The sequence below is a fragment of the Pseudophryne corroboree genome, chromosome 6 (assembly GCF_028390025.1).
Source record: "Pseudophryne corroboree isolate aPseCor3 chromosome 6, aPseCor3.hap2, whole genome shotgun sequence".
In the NCBI taxonomy this organism is placed as follows: domain Eukaryota; kingdom Metazoa; phylum Chordata; class Amphibia; order Anura; family Myobatrachidae; genus Pseudophryne; species Pseudophryne corroboree.
The window spans coordinates 592,964,638-592,988,831 of NC_086449.1; the positions used below are offsets into that span (position 1 = coordinate 592,964,638).

The following is a 24,194-nucleotide window of genomic DNA, read 5'->3' on the forward strand; positions in this document are numbered from 1 at the left end:
GCTACACGCTGTCTGCGTCTGTCATACAGTGTGACAGACGCAAAGCCAGCCGAGAGCCAGCAGCAGCAACAGCAAAGCGGGGAAAGCGCCTCTTCCGACCAGCGCCTCCCTGCTTTGCAGGAGCTGCTGAGCGGGTAGCGCCGGCTCTGTATGGAGGCAAGATTTATGAGGACACTTCTGTATCCAAGCAGAGGCAGAGGTCACAGTGTTAGCGGCCGTGTGAGTGCTGTTTATGTGAGTGAGTGGGTTGGTTGTGCAATAGTGTTCAGCATATGTGTAAGGGTCATTATGCGTTTCATGTGTATAAATGCATTAATAATGTGCAGCAAATGTGTAAAGGGCACTATGTGTGTCATTATGTGTATAAGGGTATTACTAATGTGTGACATATGTGTAAGGGGCACTGTGTGTGTCATTATGTGTATAAGGGCACTACTAATGTGCGGCATATGTGTAAGGGACATTATGTGTGTCATTATCTGTATAAGGGCATTAATAATGTGCGGCATATGTGTAGGTGACATTATGTGTATAAGGGCATTAATAAGGGTTGGCATAATGTGTAAGGGGCATTACAGTGTGGTATGTGTATAAATGCATTACTAATGTGTGGCATTCTGTGTATAAGGTGTTCTAATGTGTGGCGTAAACGTATAGAAAGGGCACTACTGTGTGGGCTGATGTGAATAAAGAGCAATATGGTGTGGCGTAATGTGAATAAGGAGCAATATGGTGTGGTGTAATGAGAATAAAGAGCAATATGGTGTGGTGTAATGTGAATAAGGAGCAATTCAGTAGGATGTTATGTGACTGAGGGGCACTACCGAGAGGAGTAACGTATATAAGGTAAAGTGGTATTACTGTGTGATGTAATGTGAATAAGGGACACTATCGCATGATAAATTGTGAACAATGTTGCAGTACATTGTGGCATAATTTGAATTGGGGGTACTATTGTGTGGCCATGCCCCTTCCTAGCAAGAACACATACCTTTTTGGGCTGTGCGCCGAATGTGCGCACTGTTCTTATTTAAATTTCAGGGGGTAGGAAAACCAAAATAAGGACTGCTACGGGTGAGGGGAGATGGTGCTGGGGAGGGGTGCAGGGTTAGAGGCGGAACTAGCATTGGTGCAAGGGGGCACCAGCCAAAATCTTGCCTAGGGCATCATATTGGGTAGGGCCGGCTCTGGTAACATGCATGAACTTACTCTAAAAGGAAGTAGCAAGTAAGCTGAAAAGAACTAAGGATTGCAATATAAATATAGTTCTAGAAAGTGTTTTTAGAATAATAATAGTATTAACAACTACTCAGTCATTTTTTTCTAAAAATAGATTAGAAATACTGTATAAACTTACCACAAATCATTTTTTATCACGCTTTTTATCTTTATTTCCAGCTCCATTGTTTTGAAGCACTGGCTGTAAAGTATGTACTTTTCAGAACAATGCATATTTCAAACAACTGACATAATGTGCTCAGTAATCAAAGTACTATTAATAGCGGCTACAGGAAAATATGATCAGAACAAACCTATTGCCTTTGCAGTGGTTTCAAAATGTTATAGGATTGGTTTTCACTCATTTTAATAAACAATTAAACTCATTCCTAGGCCAGTATTTACTAAAAATCCGAGTTTGTCCGATTTGTGTTTTTTTTTTTCTAAGTCCCAATCCGGGAATTCACTAAGCACCAATCTCGGCAGTGTTTGGACTATTCGTAATGGTTTGATTTGCAAAGTTCCGAAATACGAATGAATAGACCATCGGTCAAACACGGCTGTTATTTCATACAATACGGGCATTCACTATTCATTCGTATTTGGGTGTTAGTTTCTGAGTGCTCAAGTGCGGGTCTGTTTTTTTTAGATTCGTTAAAAAAAGCAGCAAAAAAATAGTCGAGTTTGGATAACCATGCACGGATCAGTGAGATCTGTGCATGGTTATCTATGGGAAAGGGTTTGTTTAGTGTTAAATTTGAAACAAATTGCGTGGGGTCCCCCCCTCCTAAGCATAACCAGCCTCGGGCTCTTTGAGCCGGTCCTGGTTTAAAAAATATGGGGAAAATGACAGGGGTTCCCCCATATTTAATCAACCAGCACCAAGCTCTGCACCTGGTCCTGGTTCCAAAAATATGGGGGACAAAAAGCGTAGGGGTCCCCTGTATTTTTGAAACCAGCACCGGGCTCCACTAGCTGGGGAGATAATGCCACAGCCGGGGGACACTTTGATATCGGTCCCTGCGGCCGTGCCATTAAAACCCCAACTAGTCACCCCTGGCCGGGGTACCCTGGAGGAGTGGGGACCCCTTCAATCAAGGGGTCCCCCCCCTCCAGCCACCCAAGGGCCAGGGGTGAAGCCCGAGGCTGTCCCCCCCATCCAAGGGCGGTGGATGGGGGGCTGATAGCCTTGTGAGAAATTGTGAATATTGTTTTTAGTAGCAGTACTACAAGTCCCAGCAAGCCTCCCCCGCAAGCTGGTACTTGGAGAACCACAAGTACCAGCATGCGGTGGAAAACCGGGCCCGCTGGTACCTGTAGTACTACTACTAAAAAAATACTCCAATAAAAACAGGACACACACACCGTGACAGTACAACTTTATTACATACATGCACACCAACATACACACATACTTACCTATGTTCCCACGAGGCTCGGTCCTCTTCTCCATGTAGAATCCTAGGCGTACCTGTGAAAAAAATTATACTCACATAATCCAGTGTAGAATCCGACCTTTGAATAATCCACGTACTTGGCAAAAAAATAAAACGGAAACCCGACCACGCACTGAAAGGGGTCCCATGTTTACACATGGGACCCCTTTCCCCGACTGCCAGGACCCCCCCTGACTCCTGTCAAAGAGGGTCCCTTCAGCCAGTCAGGGAGCGCCACGTCGTGGCACTCTCCTGATTGGCTGTGTGCTCCTGTAGTGTCTGTCAGGCAGCACACGGCAGTGATACAATGTAGCACCTATGCGCTCCATTGTAGCCAATGGTGGGAACTTTGCGGTCAGCGGTTGACCGAAAGTAACCTCACCTTGCATGGCGCAGTCGCAGTGCGAGCATTGCGCATGCGCAGTTAGTGGAAAATCGCTGCGATGCGAAGAAAATTACCGAGCGAACAACTCGGAATGACCACAATAGGTAAGTATGTGTGTATGTTGGTGTGCATGTATGTAATAAAGTTGTACTGTCACGGTGTGTGTGTCCTGTTTTTATTGGGGTATTTTTTTAGTAGTAGTACTACAGGTACCAGCGGGCCCGGTTTTCCACCGCATGCTGGTACTTGTGGTTCTCCAAGTACCAGCTTGCGGGGGAGGCTTGCTGGGACTTGTAGTGCTGCTACTAAAAACAATATTCACAATTTCTCACAAGGCTATCAGCCCTCCATCTGCCGCTCTTGGATGGGGGGACAGCCTCGGGCTTCACCCCTGGCCCTTGGGTGGCTGGAGGGGGGGGACCCCTTGATTGAAGGGGTCCCCACTCCTCCAGGGTACCCCGGCCAGGGGTGACTAGTTGGGGTTTTAATGGCACGGCCGCAGGGACCGATATCAAAGTGTCCCCCGGCTGTGGCATTATCTCCACAGCTAGTAGAGCCCGGTGCTGGTTTCAAAAATACGGGGGACCCCTACGCTTTTTGTACCCCGTATTTTTGGAACCAGAACCAGGCGCAGAGCCCGGTGCTGGTTGATTAAATATGGGGGAACCCCTGTCATTTTTTCCCCCATATTTTTTAAACCAGGACCGGCTCAAAGAGCCCGAGGCTGGTTATGCTTAGGAGGGGGGACCCCACGCAATTTTTTTCAGAATTTTTAAAACTTTAATCAACTTTTTAAGGTACACAATAAAGCCCTGCACGGATCTCACAGATCCGGCCGGGATTACTTTTGTTTTTTCAGGCAGTGTTTTACTCATCACTCCCGTAAAACACTGCCTGATATTACGAATCACATCGACATCGGAAAAAACGATTGTGCAAAACTCAGCAGCTTAGTGAATGATCGTATCAGGATTCAAAAAGTTGCAGTAAAATGCACCCGATACCATTCGAGTTCAAACACCCTTCAAAACGGCCAAAACACGAATCTTTGTAAATATACCCCCTAGAGTCAGTTGTGTTTGTAGTAAATGAATTATCCATAACTGCTCAATTTATCTGTTTTCCTTCTATTTTGAATAATTTAGGAAAACTGTATCTCTAGCATGAGAGTCTTTGCTCACTTTCTCAAGAAGTATCCAAGTCACTCCAAGTTAATTATTGTGACTATGGGCTAGATGCATTATCGCTTGGAGAGTGATAAAATAGATAAAGAAAAAGTATCAGCCAATCAGCTCCTGTCATTTTTCAAACCCAGCCTGTAACATGGCAGTTAGGAGCTAATTGGCTGGTACTTTTTCTCTCTCCATTTTGTCACTCTCCAAGCGATGACGCATCTAGCCCTTTATCTTTGGAAGATGCTAAAAGGGAATGTCAAAACGGCAAGTGCTGGGGGCAAGTCAAGTCATTATGGGGCAGGGCAATGATTAGGCCACACCCACAAATTATTAAATTAAACTCCACCCTCCAAAGAATCAGGGAGAACTCAAAAAAGTTTGGGAATCCCAAGGACATTCATAATGAGTAGGCAAGTAGTGCAAATAAAAATTATTTAAAGGGTGCCAAGAAAGAGTCATATCAATGTACATCTGGTGAACAATATGTCAATAATTATTGGAAAAAAAATCAGTTACAGTACTTCCACAACACATAGTGGTTTATTCATCAAGGTGAAGGGGTCCTTTAAACATGCAGAAAGAGTAGTTTACGCATATTCTTGTATATTTAATTAACAGACCTATCTATCCTTGCCACAGGAGATATCATTGATAATCTCTTATGTACAGAACAGACCGTGTGCTACTCGCCATCATATACTGCTCTGGAGACGTAACATTATACAATTCAACAAGTTTCAAAATAACTGAATGTTTCTCCTAGCTTGTCTACGGAGGCTAATGCCATCTTGATGGCAATAGCCTCCTAAGCTCTGCTTCTTCCTATAGGCAGGAGATCTGGATTACAAAGAAGGATCCATTCAGGTTCTTTCCAGGGCCATCTTAACAGCAGGGTAGGCCCCTGGGCACAGCAATGTGCAGGGGCCACTACCCATCCTCCAGTGGTAGAGGTAGGGGGTGCTATCAGCAGCAGCTTTGATGTCCCACAGGCGGTAGGGGGTGTTATATCTTCCGCTCAGCATGTAGGACCTGGAGCAGTAATTTCTACTCATTACTCCTTTACTGCACAGATGAGGTTAAACTGTATAAGGGTGCATTGGGCTGAATGAAGGGGCCCTGGTACATGACTTCCAGAGTGGCAGGGGGTGTTTAATATTTAGGGTAGTGGTGGATAGTGGAGTGCACTTAATATTCATAATTTTTGTGGTGGGAGGGCAGCTTGCTTGACTGCAGATATCTCAAGTTCCTGAAAATAGATTTCTTTAGCTTATAATGGGATAAAAAACTAGAGAGTCCAACCTTTCAGGAGGTACTGGGGACTTGGGGATCAAAGTTCAGGAGACAGAGCAATCCACAGACGAATGTATAAAACTGCAAACCAGGCGTGTGAAGCTGGAGCAGGGACCAGCTGCTGGAATGCTGATATCGCTGGTTCTGGGCATAGTAGAGACAAGCTGCCAGTTTCCACCAAAAGGGGAGAGAGTCCCAGCCTTTGAAGAATTGCCTCAGAAAAACTCTAAATCAGACAGAACCCAAGATACTGTTTCTGGCTGGAAAGAGCAAATAAAAGGCTTTGATGGGGACCACTGCTTTCCAGTTGGAAATCTCCGGTTCCCCAGGACCGATTTTCAAACATCTGGTACCCCTGGAACGAGGGGACCCTTAGCTATCATCCTATGGCCCTTATACTCCTGGGACCCTTGGGCATGAGCCCATTGAGCCCATACAAAAGATGGCTCTGGTTCATTCTCCTTCTCCCACCCACTGCAGTGCACATGTGTCATAGACATTTAAAAAGAGAGCTATCTCTAATTATTTAGCACAATATGTGCTTGCACCATGGTAATAATTACCTTCACTAATTTCCTATACTGTACTATAGTCAGACTCTTAACTTGTAAGCTATAAGAAATAGTGTAATATATATGCACCATATACATGCACCTTGTTAATAACAACTTTCATTTTAATTCCCCATATTTAAAACACATAATGATCAGCATGGCATACAGGGGACTTGAACAACCAACCTCATGTATCACAGTCAAACACTTAACACATGAGCTTTTTGCTTCTATGGTGCAATCTTTTGAATTCTATCTATATGTAAGCTAGTGGTAATTGTGAGTAACTGCAGCTAAGCAGTCTGAGATACTGAATCAGCTTCTGCTGCCCCCCTACTAGTCTGCAACTACATACTAGACAGAGGGGAGGATTTAATTGAAACTTATTCTTGGTAAGGTGTGATGTACACATGTACTGTCTATGGAGCTAAGCTGACACAAGTGAGTTGCTGAATAACAACTCAAGTGGCCTCAGAAAGGAAGTATTCTGAACACACGAACTGTGCTAGGGGAGGCAGTCACTCCAAATCCCCTGCCACCTGGATCCACCAAGGTACTACTGCAGTGTAGTTTATCTCCTCAATTGTTATTCACAAAAAAAAATACTATAAGGAGTTTAAAAAAAATTGCAAAAGAACATTTTCTATTACATTTTTTCTAAGGCTCAGTTGTGTAAATGTAGTAATAAGAATAATAAATATGTTGACTAACTATGCAGAAACCTCTTGGCTGCCTGCAGCTCGTAAGTTATTGCTTAAGTATGCAAAATAATAAATAAGTAAAAAATGTTTAGGAGTAGAATGCTGTGGATTAATTATATAAAATATCTTACTTTTTGATCACACCCACAAAAGATACTACAGGAGAAAGCAGGTGAAGCACTTGAAGAATACACACATTGCCAACTGTAAAACATGGGGTAAGAGGGAGGGTGAAGAGGGCATTTCAATTAAATATGATGGGCACATCACAACCAGCAACAGTACTAGTTTTACCTCACATCCCATAACAGGTATGCAAAACACTAACCATGTACAAGAGGTTTAGTATGGCTGACCGGCGGTCTCCTGACCGCCGGTCAGCTTACCGACGCCGGGATCCCGGCAGCATACCGACGCCAGGATCCCGGCGGGGAGGGGCGAGTGCAGCAAGCCCCTTGCGGGCTCGCTGCGCTCGCCACGCTGCGGGCTCGGTGGCAACCTGCGCTTGCCACGGGTTCTATTCCCACTCTATGGGTGTCGTGGACACCCACGAGTGGAAATAGTCCCTATTGGTCGGCATGCCGACCATCAGGGAAAGTGAGCCGTTGGGCTCGTAGAGGAGGCCATGTGACTGTCGGTCAGCTGACCGGCGGTCACATGAATACCACCCGTTACAAGTACTGGATATGGAACATATGAGTGTACTTTTCATTGAATAAAATTGCCTTCTAAATTGGTTGTGCTTGGGGTTTGTGTGTCATCCAATGCCATAGGAAATTGTTTGGATGGATGAAAAATATAGTTAAGAATAAGAATATTAACAAATCCTAGAAGCTAATGCCCCACAATCATTAGAAATATTTTTTTTTTAATTAAAGCTAAAAAGAACTAGAGATGAGCGGGTTCGGTTCCTCGGAATCCGAACCCGCCCGAACTTCATGTTTTTTTTCACGGGTCCGAGCGACTCGGATCTTCCCGCCTTGCTCGGTTAACCCGAGCGCGCCCGAACGTCATCATGACGCTGTCGGATTCTCGCGAGGCTCGGATTCTATCGCGAGACTCGGATTCTATATAAGGAGCCGCGCGTCGCCGCCATTTTCACTCGTGCATTGAGATTGATAGGGAGAGGACGTGTCTGGCGTCCTCTCCATTAGAATAGAGATAGATTAGATAGAGAGAGAGAGATTGTGCAGAGTCGCAGACAGAGTTAGTTTACCACAGTCAGTGACCAGTGCAGTTGCTAGTTAACTTTTATTTAATATAATATATCCGTTCACTTCTCTCTGCTATATCCGTTCTCTGCCTGAAAAAAAAAACGATACACAGCACAGTCAGTCACACAGTGTGACTCAGTCTGTGTGCACTCAGCTCAGCCCAGTGTGCTGCACAGTCATCAATGTATAAATTAAAAGCTTATAATTAATTGTGGGGGAGACTGGGGAGCACTGCAGGTTGTTAGCAGGAGCCAGGAGTACAATTATATTAATTAACAGTGCACACTTTTGCTGCAGGAGTGGTGACCAGTGCCTGACCACCAGTATAGTATTGTTGTATACTACTAATATCTCTTTAAATATCAACCAGTCTATATTAGCAGCAGACACAGTACAGTGCGGTAGTTCACGGCTGTGGCTACCTCTGTGTCGGCACACGGCAGGCAGTCCGTCCGACCAGAATTGTATTATTTATTATTATATACCTACCACCTAACCGTGGTTTTTTTTTCATTCTTTATACCGTCATAGTGTCATCCTAATTGTTACGAGTATACTACTATCTCTTTATCAACCAGTGTACAGTGCGGTAGTTCACGGCTGTGGCTACCTCTGTGTCGGCACACGGCAGGCAGTCCGTCCGACCAGAATTGTATTATTTATTATTATATACCTACCACCTAACCGTGGTTTTTTTTTCATTCTTTATACCGTCATAGTGTCATCCTAATTGTTACGAGTATACTACTATCTCTTTATCAACCAGTGTACAGTGCGGTAGTTCACGGCTGTGGCTACCTCTGTGTCGGCACACGGCAGGCAGTCCGTCCGACCAGAATTGTATTATTTATTATTATATACCTACCACCTAACCGTGGTTTTTTTTTTCATTCTTTATACCGTCATAGTGTCATCCTAATTGTTACGAGTATACTACTATCTCTTTATCAACCAGTGTACAGTGCGGTAGTTCACGGCTGTGGCTACCTCTGTGTCGGCACACGGCAGGCAGTCCGTCCGACCAGAATTGTATTATTTATTATTATATACCTACCACCTAACCGTGGTTTTTTTTTTCATTCTTTATACCGTCATAGTGTCATCCTAATTGTTACGAGTATACTACTATCTCTTTATCAACCAGTGTACAGTGCGGTAGTTCACGGCTGTGGCTACCTCTGTGTCGGCACACGGCAGGCAGTCCGTCCGACCAGAATTGTATTATTTATTATTATATACCTACCACCTAACCGTGGTTTTTTTTTCATTCTTTATACCGTCATAGTGTCATCCTAATTGTTACGAGTATACTACTATCTCTTTATCAACCAGTGTACAGTGCGGTAGTTCACGGCTGTGGCTACCTCTGTGTCGGCACACGGCAGGCAGTCCGTCCGACCAGAATTGTATTATTTATTATTATATACCTACCACCTAACCGTGGTTTTTTTTTCATTCTTTATACCGTCATAGTGTCATCCTAATTGTTACGAGTATACTACTATCTCTTTATCAACCAGTGTACAGTGCGGTAGTTCACGGCTGTGGCTACCTCTGTGTCGGCACACGGCAGGCAGTCCGTCCGACCAGAATTGTATTATTTATTATTATATACCTACCACCTAACCGTGGTTTTTTTTTCATTCTTTATACCGTCATAGTGTCATCCTAATTGTTACGAGTATACTACTATCTCTTTATCAACCAGTGTACAGTGCGGTAGTTCACGGCTGTGGCTACCTCTGTGTCGGCACACGGCAGGCAGTCCGTCCGACCAGAATTGTATTATTTATTATTATATACCTACCACCTAACCGTGGTTTTTTTTTTCATTCTTTATACCGTCATAGTGTCATCCTAATTGTTACGAGTATACTACTATCTCTTTATCAACCAGTGTACAGTGCGGTAGTTCACGGCTGTGGCTACCTCTGTGTCGGCACACGGCAGGCAGTCCGTCCGACCAGAATTGTATTATTTATTATTATATACCTACCACCTAACCGTGGTTTTTTTTTCATTCTTTATACCGTCATAGTGTCATCCTAATTGTTACGAGTATACTACTATCTCTTTATCAACCAGTGTACAGTGCGGTAGTTCACGGCTGTGGCTACCTCTGTGTCGGCAGTCGGCAGGCAGTCCGTCCATCCATAATTGTATTATTATTATAATATATACCACCTAACCGTGGTTTTTTTATACCACCTAACCGTGGCAGTCCGTCCATAATTGTATACTAGTATCCAATCCATCCATCTCCATTGTTTACCTGAGGTGCCTTTTAGTTCTGCCTATAAAATATGGAGAACAAAAAAGTTGAGGTTCCAAAATTAGGGAAAGATCAAGATCCACTTCCACCTCGTGCTGAAGCTGCTGCCACTAGTCATGGCCGAGACGATGAAATGCCAGCAACGTCGTCTGCCAAGGCCGATGCCCAATGTCATAGTACAGAGCATGTCAAATCCAAAACACCAAATATCAGAAAAAAAAGGACTCCAAAACCTAAAATAAAATTGTCGGAGGAGAAGCGTAAACTTGCCAATATGCCATTTACCACACGGAGTGGCAAGGAACGGCTGAGGCCCTGGCCTATGTTCATGGCTAGTGGTTCAGCTTCACATGAGGATGGAAGCACTCAGCCTCTCGCTAGAAAACTGAAAAGACTCAAGCTGGCAAAAGCACCGCAAAGAACTGTGCGTTCTTTGAAATCCCAAATCCACAAGGAGAGTCCAATTGTGTCGTTTGCGATGCCTGACCTTCCCAACACTGGACGTGAAGAGCATGCGCCTTCCACTATTTGCATGCCCCCTGCAAGTGCTGGAAGGAGCACCCGCAGTCCAGTTCCTGATAGTCAGATTGAAGATGTCAGTGTTGAAGTACACCAGGATGAGGAGGATATGGGTGTTGCTGGCGCTGGGGAGGAAATTGACCAGGAGGATTCTGATGGTGAGGTGGTTTGTTTAAGTCAGGCACCCGGGGAGACACCTGTTGTCCGTGGGAGGAATATGGCCGTTGACATGCCAGGTGAAAATACCAAAAAAATCAGCTCTTCGGTGTGGAGGTATTTCACCACAAATGCGGACAACAGGTGTCAAGCCGTGTGTTCCCTTTGTCAAGCTGTAATAAGTAGGGGTAAGGACGTTAACCACCTCGGAACATCCTCCCTTATACGTCACCTGCAGCGCATTCATAATAAGTCAGTGACAAGTTCAAAAACTTTGGGTGACAGCGGAAGCAGTCCACTGACCAGTAAATCCCTTCCTCTTGTAACCAAGCTCACGCAAACCACCCCACCAACTCCCTCAGTGTCAATTTCCTCCTTCCCCAGGAATGCCAATAGTCCTGCAGGCCATGTCACTGGCAAGTCTGACGAGTCCTCTCCTGCCTGGGATTCCTCCGATGCATCCTTGCGTGTAACGCCTACTGCTGCTGGCGCTGCTGTTGTTGCCGCTGGGAGTCGATGGTCATCCCAGAGGGGAAGTCGTAAGCCCACTTGTACTACTTCCAGTAAGCAATTGACTGTTCAACAGTCCTTTGCGAGGAAGATGAAATATCACAGCAGTCATCCTACTGCAAAGCGGATAACTGAGGCCTTGGCATCCTGGGTGGTGAGAAACGTGGTTCCGGTATCCATCATTACTGCAGAGCCAACTAGAGACTTGTTGGAGGTACTGTGTCCCCGGTACCAAATACCATCTAGGTTCCATTTCTCTAGGCAGGCGATACCGAAAATGTACACAGACCTCAGAAAAAGAGTCACCAGTGTCCTAAAAAATGCAGCTGTACCCAATGTCCACTTAACCACGGACATGTGGACAAGTGGAGCAGGGCAGGGTCAGGACTATATGACTGTGACAGCCCACTGGGTAGATGTATGGACTCCCGCCGCAAGAACAGCAGCGGCGGCACCAGTAGCAGCATCTCGCAAACGCCAACTCTTTCCTAGGCAGGCTACGCTTTGTATCACCGCTTTCCAGAATACGCACACAGCTGAAAACCTCTTACGGCAACTGAGGAAGATCATCGCGGAATGGCTTACCCCAATTGGACTCTCCTGTGGATTTGTGGCATCGGACAACGCCAGCAATATTGTGTGTGCATTAAATCTGGGCCAATTCCAGCACGTCCCATGTTTTGCACATACCTTGAATTTGGTGGTGCAGAATTTTTTAAAAAACGACAGGGCCGTGCAAGAGATGCTGTCGGTGGCCAGAAGAATTGCGGGACACTTTCGGCGTACAGGCACCACGTACAGAAAACTGGAGCACCACCAAAAACTACTGAACCTGCCCTGCCATCATCTGAAGCAAGAAGTGGTAACGAGGTGGAATTCAACCCTCTATATGCTTCAGAGGTTGGAGGAGCAGCAAAAGGCCATTCAAGCCTATACAATTGAGCACGATATAGTAGGTGGAATGCACCTGTCTCAAGTGCAGTGGAGAATGATTTCAACGTTGTGCAAGGTTCTGATGCCCTTTGAACTTGCCACACGTGAAGTCAGTTCAGACACTGCCAGCCTGAGTCAGGTCATTCCCCTCATCAGGCTTTTGCAGAAGAAGCTGGAGGCATTGAAGGAGGAGCTAACACGGAGCGATTCCGCTAGGCATGTGGGACTTGTGGATGCAGCCCTTAATTCGCTTAACAAGGATTCACGGGTGGTCAATCTGTTGAAATCAGAGCACTACATTTTGGCCACCGTGCTCGATCCTAGATTTAAAGCCTACCTTGGATCTCTCTTTCCGGCAGACACAGGTCTGCTGGGGTTGAAAGACCTGCTGGTGACAAAATTGTCAAGTCAAGCGGAACGCGACCTGTCAACATCTCCTCCTTCACATTCTCCCGCAACTGGGGGTGCGAGGAAAAGGCTCAGAATTCCGAGCCCACCCGCTGGCGGTGATGCAGGGCAGTCTGGAGCGACTGTTGATGCTGACATCTGGTCCGGACTGAAGGACCTGACAACGATTACGGACATGTCGTCTACTGTCACTGCATATGATTCTCTCAACATTGATAGAATGGTGGAGGATTATATGAGTGACCGCATCCAAGTAGGCACGTCACACAGTCCGTACTTATACTGGCAGGAAAAAGAGGCAATTTGGAGGCCCTTGCACAAACTGGCTTTATTCTACCTAAGTTGCCCTCCCACAAGTGTGTACTCCGAAAGAGTGTTTAGTGCCGCCGCTCACCTTGTCAGCAATCGGCGTACGAGGTTACATCCAGAAAATGTGGAGAAGATGATGTTCATTAAAATGAATTATAATCAATTCCTCCGCGGAGACATTGACCAGCAGCAATTGCCTCCACAAAGTACACAGGGAGCTGAGATGGTGGATTCCAGTGGGGACGAATTGATAATCTGTGAGGAGGGGGATGTACACGGTGATATATCGGAGGGTGAAGATGAGGTGGACATCTTGCCTCTGTAGAGCCAGTTTGTGCAAGGAGAGATTAATTGCTTCTTTTTTGGGGGGGGTCCAAACCAACCCGTCATATCAGTCACAGTCGTGTGGCAGACCCTGTCACTGAAATGATGGGTTGGTTAAAGTGTGCATGTCCTGTTTTGTTTATACAACATAAGGGTGGGTGGGAGGGCCCAAGGATAATTCCATCTTGCACCTCTTTTTTCTTTTCTTTTTCTTTGCATCATGTGCTGATTGGGGTGGGTTTTTTGGAAGGGACACCCTGCGTGACACTGCAGTGCCACTCCTAGATGGGCCCGGTGTTTGTGTCGGCCACTAGGGTCGCTAATCTTACTCACACAGCTACCTCATTGCGCCTCTTTTTTTCTTTGCGTCATGTGCTGTTTGGGGAGGGTTTTTTGGAAGGGACATCCTGCGTGACACTGCAGTGCCACTCCTAGATGTGCCCGGTGTTTGTGTCGGCCACTAGGGTCGCTAATCTTACTCACACAGTCAGCTACCTCATTGCGCCTCTTTTTTTCTTTGCGTCATGTGCTGTTTGGGGAGGGTTTTTTGGAAGGGCCATCCTGCGTGACACTGCAGTGCCACTCCTAGATGGGCCCGGTGTTTGTGTCGGCCACTAGGGTCGCTAATCTTACTCACACAGCTACCTCATTGCGCCTCTTTTTTTCTTTGCGTCATGTGCTGTTTGGGGAGGGTTTTTTGGAAGGGACATCCTGCGTGACACTGCAGTGCCACTCCTAGATGGGCCCGGTGTTTGTGTCGGCCACTAGGGTCGCTTATCTTACTCACACAGCGACCTCGGTGCAAATTTTAGGACTAAAAATAATATTGTGAGGTGTGAGGTATTCAGAATAGACTGAAAATGAGTGTAAATTATGGTTTTTGAGGTTAATAATACTTTGGGATCAAAATGACCCCCAAATTCTATGATTTAAGCTGTTTTTTAGTGTTTTTTGAAAAAAACACCCGAATCCAAAACACACCCGAATCCGACAAAAAAAATTCGGTGAGGTTTTGCCAAAACGCGTTCGAACCCAAAACACGGCCGCGGAACCGAACCCAAAACCAAAACACAAAACCCGAAAAATTTCAGGCGCTCATCTCTAAAAAGAACTTGTATATGTCAGCAAGACAATTAGCCAAAGCATACAGTATCTCAAAATCAACCATGAAGTACTTACAGGAATGAAAGATTAAGGTTTAGTTAAGGCTTTCACAGGTCCCAGTCTGAGAAATTCAGTGCAAGCAAAACCTACGTACATTTTTAAAATAGACAAGTTCTGCAAGGAAAAGACACAGAAATAAGTCCTAAATCAAAAATAAAAAGAGTCATCGGGGGGCGGTATCCAATTACCCACCATAGTGCCGTGGGTGCAAAAAACAGGATTTTTTTGCAATTTTTTTATCACCCCTATCCAAATGACTTGCACAAAAAAACCTTTTTCCAGCAAGTGAAAAGCCGCAGACCTACATATATTTGCGGCATTTATAGCAGATAAACCGGTCACTTGTCACAGATTATGCTTTGTGTGACTGAGGCATGCAAAGCATAATCCCCCATAAGTACCGGCATCGGGGGATAAGAGTCGGCATCAGGGCTAACTGGATAGCTCCCGGCGAATCCATTATCTGTGGTAAATTACAGCAGATAATTGGACACCCCCATAGGTGTTTGCAAACAATGGGGGTAATTCTGAGTTGATCGCTAGCTGCATTTGTTCGCAGTACAGCGATATGGCAAAAAAATGGCAGTTTTGCACATGCGTATGCAGCGCAATGCGCACGCGCGTTGTACGGCCACAACAAATGATGTCATTTTGCACAGGGTCTAGCGAAGCTTTTCAGTCGCGCTGCTGGCCGCAGAGTGATTGACATGAAGTGGGCGTTTCTCTGTGTCAACTGACCGTTTTCAGGGAGTGTTCGGAAAAATCCAGGCGTGCCAGGAAAAACGCAGGCATGGAGGGCGAACGCAGGGCAGGTTTGTGACGTTAAAACAGGAACTGAACAGTCTGAAGTGATCACAAGTGCTGAGCAGGTTTTGAGCTACTCTGAAACTGCACAAAAAACTTTGTAGCCACTCTGCGATACATTTGTTCGCATTTCTGCTAAGCTAAAATAAACTCCCAGTGGGCGGCGGCATAGTGTTTGCACAGCTGCTAAAACCTGCTAGCGAGCGATCAACTCGGAATGACCCCCAATGTTTGGAAGCAAAAACTAAGAAGTAATTAAAACCTTTACAGGGTGCCCAAACATGTGGACATGCTACATTTATGTCTCTTAAATTCAATTATTAAATATAAATTTTGTATTACAATGTACAAAATTGTATAATTTTAAGGTTGTTGTGTCAACTAACTTATACTTCAATATACTGTACAGAGAAACCAGAAATTTGACCAGGATACCAAAAAATCTGCGTACAACTGTATGTTTCTTGCAAAAAAAAATGTTGCACGCATTTCTAATGGAATAGGAATTACTATGCTGATAGTATTTTTAAACTAAAGTTACTAGTACAGAGTATTGCTAGATATAAAAAATATTTAAAAATACTGTAAGTAATATTTAATTGTGTCAAGTGTTTATACAGGTTTATATAACAATTGCCCTGAGGAATCCCTAATTGGGTGAAATGCTAGGTTACGTGCCCATAAATATCCTCAGCATGCCTGTCTATGCACCAGTACATAAGGTGCATGGATATATTCTGTAACAAGAGAGTGAAGTCTAATGCTTACTAGAGACCAGCTCCACATACACCAAAACCAATGATGGAGCAATGATGGAGCACCACTCTACCCAGTGAATCCTGCACACAGGGCCGGTGCTAGGGTGTTCGGCGCCCCCCTGCAAACTATAAATTTGCGCCCTCCCATATTCCTTTGGCGCGCGCCAGGAAAAGGGGTGTAGTCTCACAAGGGGCATGGCAACACAATAGTACACCCATTTAAAATTACGCCAAAATGTAGCACAATCTTATTTATCTTATACGTAATGCCCCACCCGTAGTAGTAGCGTCCTTAAGCATAATGCCCCCCCAGTAGTATTAGCATCCTTATACATAATGCCTCCCCAGTAGTAGTAGCATCCTTATACGTAATTCCCCCCAGTAGTAGTAGCGTCCTTATACGTAATGCCTCCACCAGTAGTAGTAGCGTCCTTATACGTAGTGCACTCCAAGTATTAGTAGTGTCCTTATACATAATGCCCCCCCCAGTAGTAGTAGCGTCCTTATACATAATGCCCCACCAGTAGTAGTAGCGTCCTTATACGTAATGCCCCCCAGTAGTAGTAGCGTCCTTATACGTAGTGCACTCCAAGTAGTAGTAGCGTGCTTATACGTAGTGCACCCCCAGTAGTAGTAGCATTCTTATACGTAATGCCCCCCCCCCCCAGTAGTAGTAGTAGTAGCGTCCTTATACGTAATGGCTTCCCCAGTAGTAGTAACATCCTTATACATAATGCCCCCCAGTTTTAGTAGTGTCCTTATACGTAATGCCCCCCAGTGGTAGTAGCATCCTTATACATAATGCCCCCCAGTAGTAGTAGCATCCTTATACATAATGCTCCCCAGTAGTAGTAGCATCCTTACAAGTGATGCCTCCCCAGTAGTAGTAGCGTCGTTATACGTAATGCCCCCCCAGTAGTAGTAGCGTCGTTATACGTAATGACCCCCCTGTAGTGGCGTCCTTATACGTAATGCCCCCCCAGTAGTAGTAGCGTCGTTATACGTAATGCCCCCCTGTAGTGGCATCCTTATACGTAATGCCTCCACCAGTAGTAGTAGCGTCGTTATACGTAATGCCCCCATGTAGTGGCATCCTTATACGTAATGCCTCCACCAGTAGTAGTAGCGTCGTTATACGTAATGCCCCCCCTGTAGTGGAGTCCTTATACGTAATGCCCCCCCAGTAGTAGTAGCGTTGTTATACGTAATGCCCCCCTGTAGTGGCGTCCTTATACGTAATGCCCCCACCAGTAGTAGTAGCGTTGTTATACGTAATGCCCCCCCTGTAGTGGCGTCCTTATACGTAATGCCCCCCCAGTAGTAGTAGCGTCGTTATACGTAATTCCCCCCTGTAGTGGCGTCCTTATACGTAATGCCACCCCTGTAGTAGTAGCGTCATTATATGTAATGCCCCCCCTGTAGTTGCGTCCTTACACGTAATGCACCCCCCCAGTAGTAGTGTCCATAAAGCACGTGCGTGCACACACAATTCACACATATAGACGCACACATACACAGCCACCAGGCCCGGCGCTACCCGCTCAGCGAAGGGATGCAGTGCAGGGAGGCGCTGGGAGGGAGAGGCGCCCACCCTGCTTTGCATCCCTTCCCTGCTGCGCCGTCCTGTCCCCACTGCTGCTGCTGCTGCCAGCGGCTGTGCGGCGCTGGCAGCATGAAAAGCCCACTCCCCCCCTCCCCTCCCCTCCCCCCCTCCCCTCACTCCTCCCCTCACCTGTGTGTCTGTGTCAGTGGCTCGATACACAGCAAAGGAGGGGGCGGAGCTACACGGACCAGAATGGGCGGAGCTAAACGGGACAGAAGGGGCGGAGCTACACGGACCAGGCTGCTGCAGTGCTGTACTGAGGGAGACAGTGTCTTTGGTAAGTGGAGGGTGACTGAGAAATGTGTGTGTGTGTGTGTGTGTGTGTGTGTGTGTGTGTGTGTGTGTGTGTGTGTGTGTGTGTGTGTGTGTATGGTGGCTGTCAGGGCCGGTGCAAGGGTGTTCGGCGCCCTCCTGCAAACTATAAATTTGCGCCCTCTCTCCCATACTTAATAAAGAGACAATGCAGTATGAAGTCTCACGCCGCAAAAAAACAGGTGGGGCGTGGTCACACAATAGTACCAATTCAAATTACTCCATACAGTAGTACAATCTTGTTCACATTTACACCGCGCATAGCGCACAGAGGGAACTCGATTCACCGCTGTCGGAACTCTGACTGTCATTTTACACTTTACGGCAGGTAAGAGTCCCCATTTTACACATTACGGCATGCAAGAGTCCCCACTTTACACATTACGGCAGGCGAGAGTCCCCATTTTACACATTACGGCAGGCAAGAGTCCCCACTTTACATATTACAGCATGCAGGAGTCCCCACTTTACACATTACGGCAGGCAAGAGTCCCCACTTTACACATTACGGCAGGCGAGAGTCCCCATTTTACACATTACGGCAGGCAAGAGTCCCCACTTTACATATTACGGCATGCAGGAGTCCCCACTTTACACATTACGGCAGGCAAGTGTCCCCATTTTACACATTACGGCAGGCACGAGTCCCCATTTTACACATTACGGCAGGCACGTGTCCCCATTTTATACATTACGGCAGGCAAGAGTCCCCATTTTACACATTATAGCAGGCAGGTGTCCCCATTTTATACATTACGGCAGGCACGAGTCCCCATTTTACACATTACGGCAGGCACGTGTCCCCATTTTATACATTACGGCAGGCAAGAGTCCCCATTTTACACATTATAGCAGGCAGGTGTCCCCATTTTATACATTACGGCAGGCAGCTGTCCCCATTTTACGCATTACGGCAGTCAGAGTCCCCATTTTACACATTACGGCAGGCAGGTGTCCCCATATTACGCATTACGGCAGGCAGGTGTCCCCATTTTATACATTACGGCAGACAGGTGTCCCCATTTTACACATAACGACAAGCAGGTGTCCCCATTTTACACATAACGACAGGCAGGTGTCCCCATATTACGCATTACGGCAGGCAGGTGTCCCCATATTACGCATTACGGCAGGCAGGTGTCCCCATATTACGCATTACGGCAGGCAGGTGTCCCCATTTTACACATTACGGTAGGCAAGAGTCCCCATTTTACACATTATAGCAGGCAGGTGTCCCCATTTTACACATTATAGCAGGCAGGTGTCCCCATTTTACACATTATAGCAGGCAGGTGTCCCCATTTTACACATTATAGCAGGCAGAGACCCCTTCAACAAAGAGAGACAGAGTGAAAAAATCCAGACAGACACATAGATAGATAGATAGATAGATAGATAGACAGACAGACAGACAGACAGACAGACAGACAGACAGACAGATAGATAGATAGATAGATAGATAGATAGATAGATAGATAGATAGATCGATAGATCAAACATACAAAATACTCACTTAGTTCCTCTGATAGACACAACCTCCCGGGCAGTCTCTCTATTGTTCCTCAGTCCTGGTAGGTGATGAGATGGCTCCATGGATATGGGGGCATCTAGTGGCTCCTGGCAGTACTGCAGTCAAGTACAGTAGTCACTGCAGCTCTCTGCTCCCCAAGCCGTCCTTTGTCATCAGTCCCGCCCACACACCTCCCACTGCTAGCGCCAAGGCAGGAGGAGATTACATCAGGACGGGAGGAGATTATATCAGCGCCGTGGGAGGAGATTATATCAGCGGCGTGGGAGTGGGAACTTGAAGAGCCGGCAGCAACTGCACACATCAAAGGAATGCAGAGCAGTGAGAGCGCCTCTCCAGGCATGCGCCTCCCTGCACTGCATCCCTTTGCTGAGCGGGTTCCGCCGGCTCTGCAACTGACCGTTTTCAGGGAGTGTTCGAAAAAACGCAGGCGTGCCAGGAAAAACGCAGGCATGCCAGGAAAAACGCAGGTGTGGCTGGGCGAACGCAGAGCGTGTTTGTGACGTCAAAACAGGAACCGAACAGTCTGAAGTCATCGCAAGTGCTGAGTACGTATTGAGCTACTTTAAAACTGCACGAAAAAACTTTGCAGCCGCTCTACGATCCTTTCGTTCGCACTTCTGCTAAGCTAAAATACACTCCCAGTGGGAGGCGGCAATGCATTTGCACGGCTGCTAAAAACTGCTAGCGAGCGAACAACTCGGAATGACCACCTTTGTGCAGACGGGTCTCCCTCGGTGGGCCCTTCATGCTCCAGTCTGACACTGAATGCATGGTTGGAGCAGTGTGGAAAAGAAAAAGGTGTAGAAGCAGGATGGAGAATGGATGAATAGGATCAGTGCATGGTAGTAGCAGGATACCAACATGTTTCATCAGCACTTCTTTAATGGCTATGTTTGTATTTTGACCATTATTATACATTAAATGTTGTTTTTTGAGGTTTTATTGTACCTTGTATAGGACTTGTTTAGAGCTTCAGTATAGTTTGCACATGTTTACAGCCCTTTCATAGATGATCTATTCCTTAATTATAACAGAGCACCAAATTACCTATCCTACCATAATTAGCAACTGTTTTAATTATGGTACGTCTCATACAAATTAATATTTGGTGGTTTGTGAAAGTATTTTATGTTGTGTATTGTATGCTAACAAATTTCAGATATTATTAGGATATGTTGCCATCCTCTGTCCCTCTATACACTATAAACACTGTGAAGTGTCTTTATACAACATGAGAAACAGCAGTTCCTCATGCCAGTGGAAATGTGAAGAAGATACTGTATGTCATACAGTGGTTAGCATTGCTGTCTGGCACTTGTTTCGTATCTGTGAGGACTTTGTATGCTCTCCCTGTGTGTAGGCAGGGCTGCTGAGGGGTAGGGGGGGGGGCTAATTACTCACCTTACAGGCTTTCTGGTAGGCTGCTGCCCCACCCACACCCCTCTTCCAAGTCAGTGTCCTGTGTCACTGTCCATCCAGGGAAGGGGTTTGAGGTAGTGATCACACTGATTACCCCGCAAACACACTGATCATGTGCCGCCAAAATAAAAATTCAAATTCTAAACGGGCATGGCCACAACTCCTGAGATTAGGCCACATCCCCCTGCATTACCAGGGTCCAGCGAAGCTTTCTACGGCCCTGTCTGTGTGTTCACTCCGGGAATTGGCTGGTATTTTGAAGAGTATCAATCCACTGATGCTATTGGGATATAGCACACTAATTGGAAAAACCATGCTGAACTGCAGGTGGGGCAGATATAACATGTGTGGAGAGAGTTAGATTTGGGTGTGGTATGCTCAAACTGAAATCTAAAATGCCATGTAAAAATAAAGCAGCCAGTATTTTCCAAGTACAGAAACAACATAACCCACCCAAATCTAAATCTCTCTGCACATGTTACAACTGCCCCCCCCCCCCCCCCCCTCAGTGCAACATGGTTTTGCCCATTAGTGTGCTTTTTTGGTTTGCTAACAAACCTAAATAACCCCCATAATTATTGAATCCTCCCAGCAAATAAAGCTAATAAATAGTAAAAAGAAATACTGTGATACACATTAAAGTATAAATTACATGCATAAAAACTAATGGCAGAAATAAATCAGAATGGGACCATATTTATGTATAGGGGGATGCATTTATATTGCCGGTTGTCGGGATCCCGGTGGCCAGGATACCGACACCGGAATCCCGCCAGCCGGAATCCTGGTGCTACAGGGCTATTTGCACTTGTGGGTGTCCATGACACCCATAGAGTGGGAATAGATCAGTGGTGAGCACAGCGAGCCCTCAAGTGGACTCTTAGCATTCGCCCCACTGCTGGCATTCTGGCAGGTGGGATGCAGCTGTTGGGATACTGACAGCTATCATCCCGTCCGCTGGTAAATCATACTGAATCCATGTATAGTAATATACAGTATCATAAAGAGTCATGTATTATATATATTGAGACTTAACTTTAGATGCTCTCCTGCGACCATAGCCACACTATAGCATTTAGATGGAGGGCCCTTGTGGTCCAGGCCAACACTGCTCTGCAGTGCTGAATCTCTATGTTATTTACTGGAACAGAACACCAGGATGTGCAGGAAAGGAGATGGCAATAGACATACTGTACATGAAGAAACTGAGTTTTGCGAGAATTGTGCTGCCCATTCTTATTATCCCTCTCTCGGGAACAGTGTATTATATTGTGTTTTTAACTACAGGTACATATCATCAGCTTTACCAGATATAAACACCAAATTTATGCTAAAGACTATGCCAGGATGTAATGAAGGCTAAACAATACCTTGTGCATGATTGGCCCTTTAAAAAAAAAGTCTGAGTTCAGCCGGCATCCCACGCGGCCCCCAAACTTGGACTTGATTACATCCTGCCCTATAGGCCAAACTTAATGAAAGTAAATAAAGCAACTTCCCAATCACTATTTCAATTGAATAAATTACCTGTCTGATATATTTTTGATGAAAGGACTACTTTCTTTTCCATTTTTCTCTTGCAGATTGTGTGGTTTGTCCTCATGAATATTTTGCATTTCTTGCAGAGTTCTGTCTCCAGGACGACGAATGTGAAGTAGAGTTAGGGGGGTTTCATGGCTAAGGGGACCCACACGCCTACAGTGTAGTAGGCGTTGGTAGGCTGTACGGAAATCCCTATTTAAAGCAGCATACAAAATTGGGTTGAGAGCAGAATTGGCATAGCCCAGCCACAGAACTATTAAGAAGGCGGTCTCATCCACTTCAATATCATTCACTCCTTCGTATGTAAATACAGTGAAATAAGGGAACCAACAAATGATAAATGCCCCCATTACAGCTGCCAAAGTCACAGTAGCTTTATGTTCACGAACTGTGGGCAATGTGGGACTCACAGCATTGCAACAGCTGGCATGGTTAATTCTCTTGGCTTGCTCCCTGGCAATCTTGAAGATTCTGTAGTACATGAGACACATTATGACCAAGGGAAGATAGAATGTTAGTAAGCCATCAACTAATACATACTCTTTGTTCAGCTCCAACTTACATTCTTTGTTATCATCTCCCCTAGAGTTCTGAATAGTTTTATCTTTTGTATTCCAGCCAAGGTGGATAGGAAGGAAGGAGACCATAAGAGATACCACCCATATCACACCCATAGCTATGGCCACGCGACAAGGAGTCACAAGCATGGAGTAGCGCAGAGGAGCGGTAACACCATAGTAGCGGTCCAAGCTGATCATGAAAAGATTTAGAATAGAGGCTGTACACAACATAACATCCAGGCTGGTATAAATGTTGCAGAAGGTAGATCCAAAGGGCCATTCTTCATGTAACAAGTTCAAGGCTGAAAAAGGTAGCACCAAAATACCCAGTAGAAGATCCGTTATAGCCAATGACACAATAAAGCAATTTGTCATACTACGGAGCCTCCGATCAAATCCCACAGCCAGGCATACCACTACATTGCCACATACAGTAATGACAATGATAAGTACAAGCACAACACCAATGAGAACATTATATAGGACCGTCTTCCAGCATGTAACAATTGAATCTTTATGTTCATCATCCATGACAGAGCACATTGCTTTTGAATGTACAGTTCCGCAAAGTGGATTTGATTTTGCTGTTGCTTATGGTAACAGAAAGCTAAAATATTGCATTTTCAGAGGTACAATATGATACAAAATTTCATAGAGGATCTTAGTCATTGATGGTTATTTGTGCAAAAGATCCAGCAGGGATGTGGTCTGTTAGGCATTGCTGGACCCCAATAAGTACTGGAACAGCTGCTGGGCTCTTAATTTTCATTGATTTTTTTTTCCCCACCGATTTGTTAAACTTTTGTTTCTCTAAAGTGCAGTTAAACTGCAATTTCTGTTTAGGCATAAGGTTCTGTGTTTAAGTAGATTATCCATGGCTTGCAGCAACAGCATTTCACATGAGGTAGTATTGAGTTTGCAGAATACTTCTTAATTAGCAGGACACCTGTAACAACCTGCAAAGATAAGTAAAAAGTATATATTAAAAGAGAAGGAAATACACATCATGTTACGATGGCAAGCTAAATATGCTTCTTTACAACTGACGCCAGTTATTGCTGTATTAATATAAATATACCCAGAGTTTGGAATTTAGT

At 45.4% G+C, this 24,194-nt stretch overlaps 1 protein-coding gene across 2 annotated transcripts in view; it reads right to left on the reverse strand.

Moving 5' to 3' along the window:
- HRH2 (histamine receptor H2) overlaps window positions 1–24,194 on the reverse strand; it is a 204,651-nt gene that overhangs the window by 117,293 nt on the left and 63,164 nt on the right. For both annotated transcript variants that reach the window (XR_010180171.1, XM_063930529.1), the window contains exon 2: window positions 22,523–24,053. Coding sequence is in view for 1 of the 2 variants with exons in the window: in XM_063930529.1 (XP_063786599.1) it covers window positions 22,523–23,640 (1,118 nt within the window). In the remaining variant the exon portion in view is untranslated. The remainder of the gene's footprint in view (window positions 1–22,522; window positions 24,054–24,194) is intronic.